Source organism: Populus trichocarpa, chromosome 5 (genome assembly GCF_000002775.5).
Source record: "Populus trichocarpa isolate Nisqually-1 chromosome 5, P.trichocarpa_v4.1, whole genome shotgun sequence".
Classification (NCBI taxonomy): Eukaryota; Viridiplantae; Streptophyta; class Magnoliopsida; order Malpighiales; family Salicaceae; genus Populus; species Populus trichocarpa.
This window is the reverse complement of record NC_037289.2, coordinates 5681053-5701943: the sequence shown is the minus strand read 5'-3', so window position 1 is coordinate 5701943 and position 20891 is coordinate 5681053. Positions and strand designations below refer to the sequence as shown.

General features: G+C 34.8%; 1 protein-coding gene across 1 annotated transcript; it reads left to right on the top strand.

Moving 5' to 3' along the window:
- Positions 1 to 7639: 7639 nt before the first annotated feature.
- LOC7486329 (2-isopropylmalate synthase 1, chloroplastic) lies at positions 7640 to 13632 on the top strand. The gene is made up of 12 exons (XM_002307086.4): positions 7640 to 8448; positions 9009 to 9222; positions 9309 to 9389; positions 9996 to 10088; positions 10181 to 10267; positions 10775 to 10875; positions 11258 to 11291; positions 11383 to 11457; positions 12178 to 12261; positions 12356 to 12490; positions 12960 to 13105; positions 13208 to 13632. Exons 1-12 carry the CDS (start codon positions 7763 to 7765, stop codon positions 13341 to 13343), a joined length of 1872 nt encoding a protein of 623 aa, XP_002307122.4. The 5' UTR covers positions 7640 to 7762; the 3' UTR covers positions 13344 to 13632.
- Positions 13633 to 20891: the final 7259 nt, after the last annotated feature.

Below are 20891 nucleotides of genomic sequence, written 5' to 3'. Positions count from 1 at the left end.
AAAGAAAAATGTCTAGTTCGTTCTATGACCAGATTAACTTTATTAAATTCAGCATGCTTTAAAGATCAGATTCAAAGTCTCTGAAATCTTGATTAATGATGGCTGGTTGCAGCTCTCTATGTTCCTGCAGTTCTTGATTTGGCTGCAACTCTTCATTATCCTGCGATTCCCCATCATTCTCCTCCACTTGAAGAAAACTCGCCCCTGAGTGATCATACAAATTGCCTTCGGAATGATAAGCAGAGATATCTGCTACATTAAAGGTCTTGGATATGTTCATATTATTGGGTAAATCTATCACATAAGTGTTGGCATTGATTCTTTTCAAAACTTTGAAAGGTCTATAACGCTTCTGCCTTAACTTGCCATGATATTGGGCTGGCAACCTTTCTTTTCGAAATAAATCATCACCTGATCTCCAACGTTAAACACTTGATGCTTCCGGTGTTTGTCTACATCTGCTTTGTATTTAAGATTGCTCTGCTCCAAAGTCTGCTGCACTTCTTGGAACATCTGTAAATAGGAATCTGCGAGATCAAATGCAGTTGTACCAGAGCTTGTAGAAGAAGGAAGTTTAACTAAGTCCACCACATGCCTTGGACTTTTAGTATAAACAATAGAGAACGAACTTCTCCCGGTAGAACGATTAACTGAATTGTTATAAGTAAATTCAGCTTGAGCTAAAGCATAATCCCATTAGCCCTTATTGTTTCCACATATGCATCTAATTAAATTTCTCAAGGATTGGTTTACCACTTCTGTTTGGCCATCAGTCTGGGGATGTATTGTGCTGGAAAACTTTAAAGTTGTTCCAAACCTCTTCCACAAAGTTATCCAAAAAGCTGCCAAAATTTTGCTATCTCTGTTAGAAGTGATGGAGAGGGGAACACCATGCAAACGAATAATTTCTGTGAAGAACAATTTAGCAATGTGATGGGCATCTGTTGTCTTCTGACAAGGAATGAAGTGCAACATCTTGGAAAATCGGTCACCCACCACTAATACTGCATCACTGCCTCTCTGAGTTCTTGGTAAACCAAGCACGAGATCCATCGAAATGTCATCCCAGGGGGCATTAGGAATCGTCAGAGGCATATATAAACCTGAATTCTGTGATTGCCCTTTGAACTTTTGACAAACTGGACACCTCTGCACAAACTTTCCAGCATCTCTTTTAAGTTGAGGCTAGTAATAACGTTCTTCCAAACCAACTATGGTTTTATCTCTCCCTACATGCCCACTTAAATCACTAGAATGCAATTCCCTTAGCAATTTATCACGTAGAGAGCTCCTAGGAATGCACAATCTGATTCCTTTGAATAGATACCTATTTTGGACCAAGTAGTCATCCAAGGACTACTTCAAAACGTATTTATTCCAAACACCATCAAAATCTGGATCATGTTCATACAACTCATTGAGTTGTTCAAAACCTGGAACTTCATTAGAAAAAGTAATAAGAAAAGTGGCACGACGACTTACTACATCTGCAACTCAGTTAGTAATTTCAGATTTATGAACAATAACATAATTGAATCTTTCAAGATAGGTTGCCCACCCAGATAGCATACGATCAATATATTTTTGGCCTTGAAAATGTTTGAGAGATTGATGGCCAGAGTAGACAATGAACTCCTTAGGTAAGAGATATGTTTCCCATGTTTTTAGAGCACGGAACACCGCATAGAGTTCTTGTTGATATGTTGACCATTTCTGTCGAGCTTCACTTAACTTTTCGCTAAAAAATGCAACTGGCTTCCCCTCCTGAGACAGAACAGCTCCTATGCCAATTTCGCTTCCGTCACATTCAATCTCAAAGGTCATGGCAAAATCAGGTAGAGTTAAAACAGTGGTTGTCGTCAACTTTTCTTTAATCAATCTAAAACTATGATCAGCAGATTCTCCCCACTAGAATTTTCCTTTCTTCAAACAATCGGTGATGGGTGCTACAATGGTGCTGAAATTCCTGATAAACCTGCGATAAAAAGTTACGAGACCATGAAAGCTTCTTACATCAATTATAGTTTCTGGTTTTGGTCAATCCCTAATAGCTTTCACCTTTTCTTCATCCACATGGACCCCTTCACTACTTATGATAAATCCTAAAAATACTAATCTGATTGTAAGAAAATTACACTTCTTTAACTTTACAAACAACTCATTCTGCCTCAACACAACCAGAACTTGCCTAATGTGATCAAGATGCTCATCGATATTCTTACTATATATTAAAATATCATCAAAATAAACAACGACACAGTGTGACATGAATGGTTTGAGTACCTGAGTCATAAGGCGCATAAAAGTACTTGGTGCATTGGATAACCCAAATGGCATGACTAACCATTCATAGAATCCATCCTTCATCTTAAAAGTTGTCTTCCATTCATCTCTAACACGGATCCTGACTTGATGATAACCACTCCGCGGGTCTATTTTTTAGAATAGTTTAGCACCGCTCAACTGATCGAACAAGTCATCAAGTCGAGGGTTGGGAAACTGATACCTTACAGTTATTTTATTTATGGCACGACTATCCACACACATCTGCCAACTTCCATCCTTCTTTAGAGTGAGCAGAGCAGGCACTGCACAAGGACTAATGATCTCTCTGATATGCCCTTTTTATAACAGCTCCTCTACCTTTTCCTTCAAGATTGTTGCGGGGGGCGCGACGTCGTCTGGCAACGACGGAGGCTTCTTTTCGTGCCTCCTGATGAGGGGTGTTGTGTGTTGGGAAGGTTTTTTGGATTTAATCATAAAATTATGATTAATGTTTAGGAGTTGCTACCTAGTATTATGGTCACTAGGAACCTATGGTCTGCGAGAGTCTGGGTAAGGGACTGGTTGTGCAATGGGAAGACACATCACCCCCAGTGCACCCTACCTAAGGTAAGCTGCATTGTTGTTTGATTGTTTTTTTCTAAGTCGGGTTTCTATTCGTTGGTCTTTTTTAAGGCTCAAGGCAAATCTTTTTTCATAAGAAAGTCTCTACCTTATTGGGTGAAATCCTAACCATTCTAAAGTTTGAATTTTAGCATCGCATTTTTACACCTTGTATCTTTAATACTTGAAGGTATACTTTATCGTGTAATTTTACACTCTACAAATATTAAAGTCTACATCTGGATCCTAAAAAAAAGATTGGAAAAAGGTTTTTGACATGTTGGCCAAATCCTAATGGATAATCATAAACTGGTTACGATATCCATTTTTGATTTTTTTAAACATGAAAAAGATGCTTTTTTTTTATGAAAAATATGCTTGGAAAAATTTTAGGATTTGGCCGTATGCAACAAAATATTTTTTCTTTTTTGAAAATGCTTTGAATTTTTTTTAATATTTCGGAGAAAACCGGGTATATTAATACCAGATTTGTATTTTACAGTGTAAATATACAACCCGATATTATGCAAAATTGGTAGAAAAATATTTGAGAAAATCACAATTTTTTTTAAAGGATTTTTAATTTTTTTTTGGAATTTTTCGTCTTTTTTTTAAAAGGAAATATATAATATTATATTATATATTAATTAAATATTATTAAAACAAGTGGGTCGGGCTGGCCTAGATAACTAGGCCAGGCATAAACCCAGAAAGCAGTGGGCCGATCTCGGCCCAACATATCCTTTTCTTTTTTTTTTGGGCCGGGCCGAACTTAAATGGTTCGGCCCCGGCCCGCATGGTTGCTAGCCCGACCCAGCAACCATGCAAAGTAATTGCACTGCATGCTCTGCATGCAACAACTTAATTGCAGCAACAAAAGGGGCGGCGCTACCTGACGCCAGAGTGCCTAAATGGAGGCCTAGCTGATTGATACGAGGAGGGGCTGACGTGAGGATGGTGGCTGAGGCCGTTGCAGAGATGTGGTCAGTGGCAAAGGAAGCAAAAAAAGAAGAAGAAAACGGGAGGGGCTGCAGAGAGGAGAGAGAAATCAACGGTGGCTCTTGGTGGTCGGTGGGTGGTTGTGTTGGCTTCCTGTGGTGGAGATGATGATGGAGAAGCTGGTGCTGGCTTTGGTTGGTGGCTGGAACGGCGGAGAGAGAGAGGGAGAGAGAAAAAATTGCAGAAACAGGGTAGAGAGGCTGGTTTTTGGCCAACTTTGGACCCGATTTTCTCCTCCCTCAAGCCATCAACTCAGCCTCTATTTATAGGCGGTGGAAGAGGGTAATCTCGTATGCACCGGGTTAAAATGTTAGCCCTTGATTCTGTTGGGAAGGATCCCAACCGTTGGTTCAAAATAGCCTCCCTGAGTTATCAAATCTGCAAGAAAAGGCTGCCTGAGTTGACCTCTTCACGCCATCGCCGGTGTCTCCGTGCTGTCATTCATCCTGCAACGTTCACATGGGGTTGTAGAGGAACTGCAGGGGACCCGTTTCGTGCAAGTTTTGTTCGATTTGATGGAGAAATAAAGCATTAAATGCACCTGCAAACAAGGCTCCAAAGCAGTTTCTTTCGGGTAAAAGAAGAAGACAATGAACAGTGACTAGACGAAGCGTCGTCTGGTCCCCTTTTTTTTTTCTCTCAAAACAGCGCCGTTTTAGGTTGAATTAGGGATTTAAACTGATTTTCAATTTCATCCTCCAGCTTTCAATTGCTTTCAATTGAACCCCTAATAGACCCTAAACTTTTGATTTAATGCAATTAAGCCCTTGATGAACTTCAATTGCAACCCCGAAGTTACGCGCCTTTTACAATATGGTCCTTGGTCTCGGATTTTGTCAATTTAACCCCTAAATGACCATTAAACTTTTAATTTCATCAATTTCACCCTCAGTTTTTTGTCAATTTCACCCCTATAGTTTGACACCTTTTACAGAAACGTCCTTGGCTGTCAATTTCTTTAATTTAACCCCTAATTGACCCCAAAACTTCAATTTTCTTGCAATTTAGCCTCTAATTTCAATCAATTAACATGGTAAAAATTAAATTTGGTCTCTTAAAATTCCAATCTCCTCAATTAAGCTCAAATTAGGCTCCCAAACTTAATGTTTCACCAATTAAGCCCCAAATAAAATTAATTTGACCCATTTAAAGTATAATTAAGTCCTTGCACTTAATTAAATCCTTCAATTGGACCCAAATTAATTCTTAAACATAATTAAAATTTAATTTGGCCCATGATTAAATCAAATTGGCCTATTAAAAATTTAATTATGTTATTGGACTTAATTTTTATGCAAATTCGTCCAATAATCATTTAATTTGACCCTGAATTTGCATTTTTTCTCTATTTTGGTGCATAGTGGGGTACAATTAGGCCTTGAATTTCCTCCAAAAATTTCAGCTTGATTTCCCAGCCTGCTTTCTCCACGTTGCCAGCCTTTATTTTATTTTTTTGATTTTTATTTTGAAAACAAAATTTGAGGAATAACCCAGAATTGGGTTATGACAAAGATGTCATGCTCCTGAGGGCTCATACGATAACGGGGAAGATTTGGTAAGCTAGCTCCTGGAACAAAATCAATGCGATGTTGGATATCTCGCATTGGAGGCAAGTGTGTTGGCTCTGCTAATACATCTTCAAACTCTGCCAATAAACAGTGAACCTTTTCAAGTGGGGTTGGTATGTCTTGTTCCATTCCTTTTACTATTAAACAAACACAAGATTTGGCTTTCTTCATATCTTCCACAAACTCATTCTCGTTAAGAGCTACAGACAATAGAGTCTTCTCTTCCATCTTTAGTGAAGTGTTGCTGGGATGACTGGGAACCACAACTATCTGCTTGTTATTCCAAGAAAAAACATACGTGTTGTCTCTTCCTCTGTGGGTTGCATCAATATCAAACTACCACGACCTGCCTAGTTATACATAACAAGCATCAATCTCCATAATATCACAAAGAATGTCAGATCTGTAAGTCTTTCCCAAAGATAATGGTAAATAACATTGTTGAGTAATCTTCATGCTAGGCCCTTTCTTTATCCACGCAATGTTATAAAGGGTTGGATGTAGTTGTGTCTTAAGCTTAAGGTGCTCAAGAAGGCTTTGTGAAACCAGATTTTCACAACTGCAACTATTAATCACCAGCTTACACATTTTGTTGGTTACAGAACACTTGCCTTCAAAAATCAATTTGCGCTGTGATTCGTCTGCTTGTGCTGGAGTGTATAATAGTCTCCTTACAACACATACCACTTCCTCACCGTCTTCCTTAGCCACTTCATAGTTGCAATCCTCTTCAGTTGTGTTATGCTCCTCATAATCTCCTTCAAGTTCTTGCTGAGTGATATTGACAAATTTGCGTCTGGGATAGTCACTAACCAACCGACCATATACCTTGCATGGCCAAATAGTCTTGAACACTATAATTCAATCCATTCACATAACGCGCAACTTGCTGGTCTTCATTTTCATTCAAATTGCATCTAGCTTGCAAACGTAAAAACTCCTCAGTGTAGGCAGACACTGAACGTGTACTCTGATAACAGTTCTGAAATCGTTGAAAAATTACTTGTTCATAATCTAATGGAAGAAAACGACCCTTTAAGAGTGTTTTCATTTGAGTCCAATTCCGAATAAGAGGTTGTCCTCTAGTCCTTAACAAATCCTGGTGACGCTGTCACCACGCACCAACACCTCCACGTAACTTATAAGCTACAAAATCCACCTTACGTTCAGCTTCAATCCTCATAATATCAAAGAAACGCTCCACTTCATATATCCAATCAAGAAACTGCTCAATATCTGCTACACCACTGAAAAAAGGTAGATCAACCCTCATTTTATAGGATTCACCTTGCTGGTTCCCATTTCTAGCACGTGGTCTGAAGTCACCTCCAAAGCCCTCTTTATTTTCATCTTCAAATTCAATGTGTAGAGGTACAACATGTTCCTCATGCAAGTTCGATCTTTCCCTTGCAACTATAGGGGTTGCTTTATGGCCTTGTGGGGGTGGGGCATTGATTTGCAAGCCTCTAACAAATTCATTCAGCATTTCAATGTTCCTAGCCATTCCTCTACACTTTGCTCTATCCTTGTAAGACGCTCTCATTATCTTACCCAACCATCACAAGACCTGACTCTGATACCACCTGACGCAGAACAAGATGTTGCTGGATCGTGATCTTGTTCACGAAGATGAAGATTGTTGATATCGTTCAACAAGACAAAGAGTAGCTTCAAAATTTAACAATAATTTTGAACTGAATAAATTTATTAAAATTAATGTGTCCTCCTTTGTGATTACATCCAACTAAATATAGCAACAGGCCAATGAAACTCTAGATAACATTAAAATTCATGAATAAAGAAAAATGTCTAGATTCGTTCTATGTCTAGATTAACTTTATTAAATTCAGCAGGCTTTAAAGATTAGATTCAAATCTCTGAAATCTTGATTAATGATGGCTGGTTATAGCTCTTCATTTTTCCGTAGTTCTTGATTTGACTGCAACTCTTCATTGTCATGCGTTCCCATCATATTATGCTAATTATTTTAATATTATATTTTTTATTTTTTAAAATATATTTATTTTTTTAATATTTGTTTATGCTAAAATAAAAATTATCCCAGTGTGGCGGGCGCCAACCTAAGTAGCACAAGCTGTATGTTGCCTAGGCTCATCTAAGAAAGAGACACGGAGGCGGAAGCATCTTCATATTAAGTGCAATGAATATACATGTAGTCATCTCAACTGTGGACCACACAAAATCCTTTTTACCGTTTTGACTGCGCCGGCTTCCTTTGAAAAACCACACCCTCCTTCTCCCCCTCTCTTGTATTTCTCAGTTTAGGGTTTTACTTTACTCCTCCTCCCATGGCTTCCATTTCCACCACCCCGAAATTCTCCGTCTCTCAAATCTCCCTCAACAGATTTCTTTTCTCTCCGAACACCACAAAACTCTCTTTTCCTCCTTCCATTTCCTTCCCTTCCACTTCCACTTCCCTCCTCAAAACCAAAACAATCACCTCCTCACTACCCCCCTCTTCCTCTCCCTCCCCCTCTCTCACCCGCCCTGTCTACGTCCCCAACAAAATCCCAGACCCCAATTACGTCCGCATTTTCGATACCACTCTTCGTGATGGAGAACAATCCCCTGGCGCAACACTCACTTCCAAAGAAAAGCTTGACATTGCTCGCCAGTTGGCTAAACTCGGGGTTGATATAATCGAGGCTGGATTCCCTGCTGCTTCAAAAGATGATTTTGAAGCTGTTAAAATGATTGCTAATGAAGTTGGGAATCAAGTTGACAGTGAAGGCTATGTTCCTGTTATTTGTGGGTTGTCTAGGTGTAACGAGAAGGATATTAGGGCTGCCTGGGAGGCTGTTAAGAATGCAAAAAGACCGAGGATTCATACTTTTATTGCCACCAGTGGGATTCATATGGAGTATAAGTTGAGGAAGAGTAAAGAAGAGGTTGTGGAAATTGCATCAAGTATGGTTAGATTTGCTAGGAGTTTGGGTTGTGATGATGTTGAGTTTAGCCCTGAAGACGCTGGCAGGTTTGAACTTTTGGGTTTTGAGTTTTTTGTTTCTGTTTTCAATTTTGTTTGCTCAGTTTCTGATATAATTCTTTGGGGTTTATGGATACAGAGAAGCTACAGAACATTTTTATGTTATTGATGAGTGTAAATGAAGCATAGCCACTGTTTTTTTAATCTTATTTCTTTAGTTTCGAAAGCTGTGAATGGTTTTGGGGTTTTATTTTTGTGAACAGCATTTTGTTGCATACAGACTTGTTTTTTGGTCATTGGATGATCTAATGGCTACGAATTCAGGGTCGAATTGTGTGTGTGTGTGTGTGTGTTTTTTATTATTATTATTATTATTATTGTTAGATTTGAGATCCTGCTGTTAGAAAATGGATGTGAAAGTGAGAATGCGATTATTAGTGTACCTGCCCGTGTTAGAAATTTCAATGAATCTATATTTTGTTATAGAGCTGGTTTCCTTATTTCTTGTATGGCTGTTTGAATTGAATGCTGGTATTTTTATTGTTTTGAGTTGAATTTTATGTTTACATGACCGCATTTAATCTTCAAGTATTTTGATCCTAAACCAGATCAGAGAGAGAGTTTTTATATCATATATTGGGTGAGGTTATCAAAGCTGGGGCAACAACTTTGAATATACCTGATACAGTCGGAATAACTACTCCTAGTGAGTTTGGACAATTGATTGCCGATATAAAAGCAAACACTCCTGGCATTGAAAATGTTATCATTTCAACGCATTGTCAAAATGATCTTGGGCTTTCTACTGCCAACACTTTATCGGTATGCCAATGACATTTTCTATTCTATTTAATCCCTGTTGATTTAAAATTGAATCACACTCACACCGTAACTTTTAATAAATCCAGGGGGCATGCGCAGGCGCAAGACAAGTGGAAGTGACAATCAATGGCATTGGTGAAAGAGCTGGAAATGCTTCATTGGAGGAGGTATAAGCTTTTCTTTTATATCCTTTTTTTGCATGATTAAAAAGGCTTTCGTCACTGATTTAGTTGATGAAAATCTCACTACACTTTCCCTGAAAACAGTTTTCCCAATTCTTGAGAAAGGAATTTTCAAATTGCCTGTGTGAGAATAAAGTTTTCATCTTTAATGTTTTCTCATGGATAGCCTGAGAACAGACCTAGGGATGATCAACATGAGGGAATGCTTTCTTAGATTTTTTTTATTTGGACTGTTTATATGACATGTTCCATCTTAATGTTTTAAAGAATACATATCGTCTGTAGAGACAGATAAAGCCATTTGTTGTAGCTCAATTTGTACCATCTTCCTTTCACTTTTTTCCTTGGTCTTGGTTTTATATGAATGGTCTTTACGTTATCATTTGAATGTTGTATAACTAGATTTTCTTTTCTTTTCTTTTTTAAGTGGCTTTCTGAAGCAGCATTGAAATTTAAGAGATTCTGCTTTTGTATTAATTATTGAAGCATTTGCTTTTAAATTCTGTTCTCCTACCCTTGCTTCTCACCTATGGATATATTGCTTTCCCTTCATTTTTCTTTCGTATACTTATGCTAGTTGCAAATATGTAGGTTGTAATGGTAATTAAATGTCGTGGAGAGCATGTTTTAGGTGGTCTGTATACTGGGATCAATACTCGACACATCACTATGGCGAGCAAGATGGTATTCTTTGTGTGCTCTGCTTTGCATTTTCCTGGTATGCATTCTGTTGTTTATAAAATATGATTTTCATGATGCTTGACATTATTCTTTAGGTAGAAGAGTACACAGGGTTGCATGTGCAGCCACACAAGGCTATTGTTGGAGCTAATGCTTTTGCTCATGAAAGTGGCATACATCAGGTTGGTATTATTGCACTTTCAATGAGCATGGATGCTGTGTTTATCAATTCACTTTTAACTTACCGTACCTGTATTATGTTGCCAATACATGTTATTTAGGTGCTTGTTCACTTATGCAATCTGAGTGTAGTTACAATTGGATCTACTGTAGAATTTTCTTCTCAATATGGATTAATTAAGATGAGACATGCAAATCAATGTGCAAGTTATCAAATTTTGGAAATGTCCAAATAAGAGGCTTAAACTTGTCATTGGTTCTCTCACATTTTTTTAGCTTCTCATTAAAACGTTTTGTTCAGAGTTTTTTACATGTCTTCTCAATTATCTATTGATTTTTAGTTATTTTCTTTGAAGCTACACGGTACTGGCCCTGGGTGTCTTGATCTGTTTGTTTAGATTATATGTGTTTCCTTGAATACTCATTAATCTTGGAATATTAGAGTGATGCTTTTTGGAAATTTATTTGGTTTACTGTGATATATTCTAAATATAATTTGTGTTTTCAAGGATGGTATGCTGAAACACAAAGGTACATATGAGATTATCTCACCTGAAGATATCGGGCTCGAACGTTCCAATGATGCTGGAATTGTCCTTGGAAAACTTAGGTACCATTCTTCAAAATCTTCTAATTCTACTGTCAATAGTTAGTCTTCCTATATTGCCATTGATGCATTATTACCTTCGAATGGAAAACTAATTTTTCTTTGTAGTTTCATTATTTCCACAAATGCTTGAAAATTTCATACACGTAATTTTGATTGGGCTTAATAGATTCTAATTTGTTGCCCATGTAAATGAGCAAATCAATAATCCATGTTTATCCACCACTTCATAGTAGAGATAGGCATCCTTCTTGATAGTTTGCTGTTCTTATATTTATGTGGTTTAGTTAAGATGGACTCTATAATTGATTCGTTATTTGCTTTTGCTTTATTCATATGTTCTTTATCAAATCATGGCATTTTCTTTGTCCTTTTAATGCTGAAGTGGGCGGCATGCTTTGAAAGATCGACTAAATGAGGTATGCAAAGATTTGCAGATGTTAAGAGTTCATTGGATTTCCTGATTCTCTGACTTGTGCAATAACATTTTTTTATTTTTGCTTCTATCAGCTTGGTTATGAGCTGGATGATGCACAACTTGGCAATATATTTTGGCGTTTCAAGGCTGTAGCTGAAACGAAAAAGGTGAACTAGTGATGATTTTTTGCATCCTTTTGTGATGCCATCAAGTTTATATATTACTTTCACAAAGTGCATCTTTAAATAAAAGTTGAGGATTGCTTTTCTAGTGGTCTTGTCATATTTTCCTGTCTTAAACTGCCTTTTAGATTATCACTATGATCTTGCAAAAGTGGAAGATCTTGTGCTGGTTATAGCTTTCTCTGCTCAAAATGTTGAGACTTGAGACAATAAATCAGGAGAAAACTTTTGGAGCTAGGTATACCCTGTTTGTGAAAAATATATAATAGCATGAGTTGCATTTATGTTTGATCATAAGACACTCCTGGTGGGAGTGAGACTCGTGGAAAACCATGATATTCTAACAATTTTCCTTTTTTCATTTTGTCTTCAAATTTTCCCCACCCCCTGAAGCAAACACATCCCAAGCTTTTTGTTGTTAAAAGGCTTAGGTAAAACAATGATGGTTAGATTGATGAGTACTTTATGATGAAAGATAGTGGCATTAAAGTAGAGAATTTGAAGATTCCTCGCCTTATACTCAGCAGATTGCCTTGACAATCTGGCATGGCTGTCTTGTTTAATGGATGTTGGCGTTAGAAACATTTATTAAAGTGAGGTCTTTTAATCCTGCTTTCTTGAAAAGGAAGTAAACCATGCATGGGAGGCTTTTTGTGGGAATGTATTCTTTATTTGTTGGCTTAATTTAAATTGCTGATGCTCTAGAGAGTTACGGATGCTGATCTGATAGCATTGGTGTCAGACGAAGTATTTCAGCCAGAAAATGTTTGGAAGCTGCATGATTTGCAGGTGAGTTTGAAATTTAATTTCAGCTGGTTCATCTTTTCATTTCATGTGATGTTTCAACTGCATTCTAACCAATCTGAATGAACTTGACACACAGGTTACTTGTGGAACCCTTGGTCTTTCAACTGCAACTGTTAAACTCCTAAGTGCTGATGGGGAAGAACATGTTGCATGTTCTCTTGGAACTGGGCCTGTAGATTCAGCTTACAAGGCTGTTAACCTCATTGTGAAGGTTGGATACACACAAAATTACTTCTCTACATTGCCAGAATTTCCATTTCATTTTGAAAAATTATGCCTTCATCAAATTTTAGAACAGGGTTCTAAACTTGATTCATCTTTAAGTTTGCATTTCCTTGATTTTTTTTTTTTGTTTGCCCACCAGTTTCCTACCCCAGTTGCCTTTTTGTTTGGTAAGGGGTAATGTCACAGTGGAATTATTTACAGTTGATTGTTATTGGAATTTTTTTAGTGTTAATATGCTGTAAAGACTTTATGGTATGCTTTAGACTGGTGCCTGAGTTTTTTATGTGCTTGATATTCTTAGGGGCTGTGGATTCTTTTTTTTTATTTTTAAATGAAGGTCATGGACTTTGTGTTGTCTGACAACCTTCCCATTCCAAATGCATATATTTGCTTTTGCTAAGGTGTGATTATTTACTAAAACTGGCACCTTCGTGTCCAATTTTCTATATATGCAGGAACCAGTAACACTTCTTGAGTACTCCATGATTGCTGTTACAGAAGGCATTGATGCGATAGCCACTACCCGTGTTGTAATTCGTGGGGAGAACCAACATGCACCGACCCATGCTTTAACAGATGAACCCTTTCAACGGACATTTAGGTACAGTAGCACATCTTAGTGTTGCATTATTTTGAGTTGATGTGTCTGTTTTGTGACTTTATTGACTAATGAAAAAATCTTTATTTGTTTTCTTTTATGCAGTGGATCTGGGGCAGGAATGGATATTGTTGTTTCTAGTGTCAAGGCCTACGTTGGTGCATTAAATAAGATGTTAGCTTTTAAACAGCAGCCATCCATGAAAAGGGTTTCTACGGAAAGAACTCCTGTGTCTGCTTGAAGCATTTGAACTCATCTCTCCTGCGTGGTATATATCAAACCAAACTCCTTCATTTTACTTTCAAAAGCGAGCGAGAATATATTTTAGAATGTAAAATGTTTGAAGATAAAATTGTCTATAAGACCGAAAACCTGTATGAAGGTAGGATTGTCTTCATGCCTGAAAACCCTGTTGGTGTTCGCGGTATGTTTTATTTCAATGCTTCAGATTACGTACTTGATCTTTTTGTGTTGTTGAAACTTGTAATAGGAAGAGGTAAACACTCAGACTCAAACAGTTCTTTGTTTCCTTTTTCTTTTCCTCCCTGTTAATTACTCAGGCCCCAGCTGCCGAAGTGTCTCTGTCCATTACCTCTTCCCATCTTCGAAGAGGCAGACAAAGACAATCTATGCTTGTTGCCGGCATTCTTGCCTACAAAATGAGACCTTCAAAACTTGTATGGATGTAAAGGTGCCTCCAAAGAGGGCAAAATTTTCTGATCTGATTTCATAATATATAATGACAAAGGAAGGAACAATGAAATAAATCTCCCTTTCTAGCTCTTTGACATCGTAAATTAAACATAGAATGAAAAATAACATAAAATTTTCTGTTTTGATTCCACAATAAGTTGTTGTCTTGTAGCCGTAGGCTAAACAACAATTTTAATGTAGCAAAATCAAAGCAGATTAAGTGGGAATATATCAGCAGACATTGATAAAGGGATACAGTGAAGGAGTTTATCGACTGTTTGGGACTCACTCGATAGAACTTTTAGAAAATGTTGCCTCCAGCATGTACGCGATAATTTGGAATTCAAAGGCCCTTGCAAGTTGTAATTATTAAAGCTTTATCTTAGCGAAAATGGTGGATATTCATAGCTGACTTGTAGGTTAACAGCCTTTAGAATATCTTTTTTTCAAAAGATGGGAAACTTTATTTGTTTTAATCTTGCTTTTGAGGCACAATTGCTTGTACAAGCTGAATCTGCTTATGCTGCTGGCTAAGGCGGTCCATATCCCATTGATTCCCCCTCTTGGTGGGACAAAGGCATCACACTCTTGTTGCTTCCGATTTTAGAAATGGATTTATAGTTCATTTACTCTCAAGCCTTCCAAGTCAAGCTTTTAGAAATGGCAATACAAAAATATTGTAGCACCGGAAGGGTAAGGAGAGATCATTCATTACAAAGAACAACGTCTCTCCTTTGCTCGTGATGTCTCCCATTTCGGCACTTCGGCACACTCTCGTCCCTGTGTGAGTGAGAGATTGTACGTATAAGAGTTTTCAAAATTGCGTAGCGTGATGTCAAAGGACTTGAGATCCGCACAATAGGTCTTGAGTTCGAGTCAGGGCGTGCACCTCTTGTAAAAGCCTGTGACAATTGGAGTTTTACTCGTTTATCTGGACCCACAAAATACGCTTCCCGAATAATAAAGTTTTCTCTAATAAAAAAAAAAAAAGTGTACGTATAAGACTTCCAAAGACAATGAAACTTATTCCACAAATCCTACATAATGACCACCTACTCTTTAAATTAAAGGGTAATTAAACACAATTAGTCTTTAATCTTAATTTCGTTTCGTGACATGGTACTTGAGTTGGGTTTTTTTTTTATATCAAGAATAAGTTAAATAATTAATATTCTAGCTTAATATGTGTACGTGCAGGAATTCTTCCAATTTTTCTTTTTCAATTTGAATCTACAATACTAATTAAAAGAAAAATTAATGAGGCGACACTCGTGTTAAAAAAGTTAACATAAAACCGTTCTTGAGAGTTATGTTAACTTGAGTTTTAGATTAAGTAATAATTATTTAATATAATATCAAAGTTACTTTCATCAAGTGGCTATGGTTCGAATTTGTCATTCCCTCTTGCTCTTGATTAAAGAATTACATGCAAAGTAATGGTGGATTAGTTCAAAAAATATTAATAAAGATTTTATGTAAAATAATTTAAATTTAAATGCAACATAAATAAAAATTTATTAAAATTATACTTTTTAAAATATAAAAAATATTTTAAAAAACAACTACTATATTATTATTCTACTGTTAAACAAGCTTAAAAAGTCTTAATAAAATAGAATATTTAAAAAATATATTTGACTTTAATCTGAAAAAAGGTGCGTTCGATCGTTTATTCTGAAAAAGAAAAGGATTGAAAAGGTGTGTCATCGCCACATCCAATAAAAGTATAGACCCCACATCATCAGTACCAGGACACTTCGTGGACACCCACTATTTGACTTAATCTCTAATGTTTGACTTCTCTGTGACAGCCAATCTGAGCCGTCCAAAACCATTTTTTTTTTTACTGGCAAAAGCTTACAAATAATAATACACAGGTACGTTTGGCAATACAACCAAAACACTGTTTGTTAAAAAAGTTGTTCGTCTTTTAATAGTATGGGTCTAATTTATATTTTTATACAACCTGTGGTATCAATTATTACTATTCTTATTCGTTGCATCGTGGAAAAAAAAAAAGAGTAAACTTTAACTTCACAGTAACCCTTCTTGAACGAGATCTAGAAGGTTTTTTTAATTAATTGGAGAGTTGTTATTTAGTATTATGGTTACTAGAAATTTTCATTATTTTTTTATATATTTTAGGTAAAAAACTGATTGTATAAAAAAAAAATATTAATACCTCTAATATACCTTACATGAGATAAATTACATTGTTTTTTTATTATTTGTTATGGTACGATGATGTTTATATCTACCGACTTACTATGATAGATTTGCTACGATGAACAAATCTTGATTTTCTAGGTCAAGAACTCGGTCTAGAAAAGTGAAATATCTTCAATTATCATTGAGGCTTCTTTCAGGGTAAAACTAGAATTTTTGCTACTGTGACATTCCAAATAATATTTTAGATAAAATTCCTTACGGATTTTATCATTATATTAGAAGTGAATGAACTTTATTATTCATAATAATATTTTGGATATTAACCTCATATAATTTTTTTTATCCTTGTATTAAAGTGAATAATAAAATTATTATCCCTAATAATATTTTGGATATTAACCCTTTTAAGTTTTCTATCCTTATACTAAAAGTGAATAATATAATTATTATCCTTAATAATATTTTGAATATTAATCCATTTTAGGTTTTTTATTCTTATATTAAAAGTGAATAATATTTTCTTACCAAAAATAATTTTTAAATATTTTTAAAATATAGATAAAAAACATTTGAATTTTTACAAGCTTGTTGCAAAATCCATGCAATATTTTTTAAAACATGCCAAAGTATATTTGTTTTTTTTTTTGAAAAAGATGCTCAAATAGTTTTAGGATTTTTGTCCATATGCAAGAAAAAAAAATTACTTTTTTAGGCTTTGTTTGGCAAAAACCCGTTTTTTCTTGAAATAAAACTATCCAAAATAAGTTTAAGGGGTGTTTGCCAAATACACCATTAAACAAAAAAAAAACCCTTAACAAAAATATGGAAAACCAAACAGTGTCTTAAGTCTTTGACCCAGAATGATCTGACCGGGTTGATGCAACGAGGCGGACCTGAAATTTTTAATTCGACCATAAACCGAACAAAATTAGTTTTCTGAACCTATTTTATGCATAAACAGGCCTAATAAATCCAGGATAAACACCCTTACTTTAACATACATAATATATGAAAAAACATCAACTTTAATATATTAAAAACATAAAAAGACTTCAAAATAACTTCATTAAATAAAAATCACAGCAACAAAGAGGTGAATACAACATTATTTATAGAGTTCTACTAGGGTTTTAAGAGGTTATGAATCCATTTCTGACCTCTTGATCTTAAGAGAAGTGTTGTAAACCCTTGATAAAAATCTATTGATAAGCCTTTATGTATTAACACACGAAAAGCAAATCGATTTTTGCATGGCGGTTTTAGTATCAAGGATGACTAAGTTGTCAATTTTCAAGGCTTTGTTGGAGCAACTATGATGTCATCGTCACCTCATACCACCAGAAGATGGTAGAAAGGATGCATAATTTCATTTGAATCCAACCTTGCTCAATTTGAAGGTCTGTAACTCCACATTCATTCGTTTGAAGTTGTTAACTCAATCAACCAAAACTATCGAAACATGGATGCCCAGGTGACGAACGACATGTCACTCACCTTCTCTTTATTAAATATGAAAGACACATCATTTAGGGTTTTTAATTTGGGATTGAACAATATCAATTGAGTCTTTGTTCTTCCAATTGCTTTTAATCGCACCCATAATTACATTCAAATTTTTAATTTCATGCAATTTCACCCCCGTTAAACTCAATTTTCTGCCTCAAAGTTGACCGTGTATTTCATTCTAGTCATTGGTTTTGGATTTATGCATGTTGATCCTTAATTGACCAACAAACTTTTGATTTTTTTTCAATTTGACCCCTGATTAGGTCAATTCTAGCCCTTACATTCACGCATCGTTTTCTAGTTTGATCATTAGTTTTGGATTTCTTCAATCAAGTCCTTAATTGCCCATCAAACTGTAATATTTATACAATTAAGCCCCTTATTTGACCAAATTAACTCTTAAAAATTGCAATTCGGCCCCAAATTTTAATTTCTTCTAATTAAAGCCTAAATTAACTTTAAAAATCAATTCTTTTCTTGCAATTAAGCCCTGAATAAATTCAATTAAACCTAGAAGAATTCTAATTGAGTTCTTAAATATCTAATTTTGGATTTTCCTCCTCAAATTGAGTTTTCTTCGCCAATAAGACTTTTATCAGTTGAAAATACGCTATCAAATTTTCTAATTTTGTATATTTTGATCTTCCTTAACCAGTTTTTGGTAATTTCCTGAATGTTCTGATATATTCTTCTCATTGATATTTTTTTATTTTCTTCAAATATTTTTTTGATTTTTTGTATTTTCTTTGTTTTTTTCCTCTTTTTTTATGTGGGGGCCCAAAAATAGATAACAACAAATTAGATAATTGTTTTCATTATGCTGGAGGTCAGATCAATTTTTTTACATAAAAAATATATTCAGGTGTTGTTAATGTGCTTTTTTAGTAGAGAAAATATTTAAACCATATAGAAATTGATCTAATGTAACCTGGTCGACTTGTAAGGTCCAAAGATAACTTCGAACGACCGATAAAAATATAGTTTCACTGCGAAAACCAAGTCAACATTTTTTTTTAAATATTAAAATGACAATATATTAGATCGACTCAAATAAACTCGAGTTAATCTAATAAATCCGCTATTCAGGTCATAAGACCCTAATAACTCTATAGGAAGCAAGCAGATAAAAAAAATTTATTAAACCCAAATCTCAATCAATCATATATTTGATGATGAAATTGAAAAAAAATTTCAACTAAGAAAATCAACCAAATCAATCCAGGTTAACCCGTCAAATCTAAGTCATGAGATCTAAATAATATTATAGAAAACAAATCAAAACAAATTATGAAGCTCAATTCTCAATCAATCTAATATTGAATGATGAAATTAAAAAAATCAATTAAAAAAGAAACACACAAAAACCACTTGAGTCAACTCGGGTTACGAGACTAATATAATTTTATAGAACATAAACTGAAATAAATTATGAAGCCTAATTTTCAATCAATTCTTATTAAATGATAAAATTAAAAAAAAAATCAGCTTAAAAAAAAAAACCCAAGTGAAATACCCTTATTGAATTCTCTTGTGAAGAGCAAAACATTAGACATACTGTTTCAGTGAATATTTATTTTTATATACGGCAATGCCTTTGTTTTAATTTGTGTTCAAGCAATGACGATGGATGGTAAAATCTTAAGCAGACAAGGGGATGGTTCCCAGCGGATGCCCTAATCGCATCAATTACTTTTCCAAATGAAAGACGAGACAAACACACATAATTAATTTGAAAGAGACCCGGCATCTGATCGCATTGGTGAAGCAATCTGTACTCCGTTCCTCATTTCCATTCTACAACAAATCTTTTATTTGCCGGCTCATAAAACATCTTCTTGCTTCTAGACACCCACTACAGCTGACTTCCCTTTCCAAGACCAGTTCTTTTTTTTAATATATATATATATATATATATATATATATATATATATATATATATATATATATTTAAAAAAAAAAAATTAATATAGGTGTCCGGGCTAATTTAAGTATATTTCGACTAATCCTACAGGTTTTAAAGTTAATGATCATGTAAATTTTTAATAGTTCTGAGATTTGTGGGACTCGAACTAATAATATTTGAGAAGAAAATTATTAATTAAGTTATATCTTTTAAAATTAAAAAGAATATTTCAGTGAAGGAGGAGGAGGAGGAGGAGGAGGAGGAGGAGGAGGAGGAGGAGGAGGTTGACGAATTTTCTTGAGTTATGACTAATGGCAAAAGCCCCTTCAATCTCTCCTCCAATTACACACACCATGTGTCCGACCCAAAACGCCAAAAACCAATTAACACGTCAAAACAAAAAAAATCCTTTGAGAGCATGTGAGTAGGGCCCTCTCTCGTTTATTTGCGTGATGCACAATGTAAACACACGTAGTCAAATTAAACTAAATTAAATTAAGGGGGGTGTGATAGATACTTCTAATTTATTTATTTTTTAAAATTTATTTTAAATATTATTATATCAAAACAATTCAAGAATCAAAACCCCGATTAAAACACTGTTTTAAATATCTTCTGAGACAAGATGATATGCAAATCCAAATATGCTTGGTTTATTTAAATTTAATTAGTGAATTACTTGATTTTAATGTATAAAAACTGATTTGATAATACCCTCTTGTCTTTGTAATTTCAAAAATCAAATTCAAGTTGAGGTTGATAGTTTTTTTTAATGCATATGCATAAATATAAATAATCAAGATGTTGACATTAATTAAAATCAAATGTCAATATCCAAGAACTTTTCTCCTCAAAGAGTTGATGGTTAATGAGACAGCTCTCTTGATTCTTTAAATTTATATCATAGAATCAATATTCAAAAACTTTAATTATCCTAAATTAATGTGGAAGTCATACATCAAGAATTATCTAGATAAAATATTTAATTTAAATTAATATGTAAAATGACTGAAGAGTGCTATTTATTATCACATAAAAAATGCATATATACTTATAATTATTTTCAGATATTAATGATATATTGAAGTTAATTTTTATATATAAAAAGGGTAAGTTAAAAAATTAAAAAAACCGATTAAACTAAAAAATTAAAAAAAATAACTGAAAAAACCAATTAATTTAATTATTTTTTTTTATTGAAAACCAAATGAACCTCTAATATAAACCATCCAGATTTGAACAGATTCGGAAATAATTTTTTGGACGGCCTCTTTTAATAATTAGATTACACGAAAAAAGAAGAAGTAGATACATACATACATACATACATACACTATACATACATGCATGTAGCAAGCAGTGCAGGTGCAGTGCAGTGGGACAGCAAAGAAAGAGAACAAAGGCTTGTCCTTTACAGTCTGTAGTTACTCTCTCTCTCCCCCCCACCCCAACCAACCAACACTCTCCACCTCATCCCCCTTCTCCTAAAACCGCCATTTTAAAAAAACACAACACTCT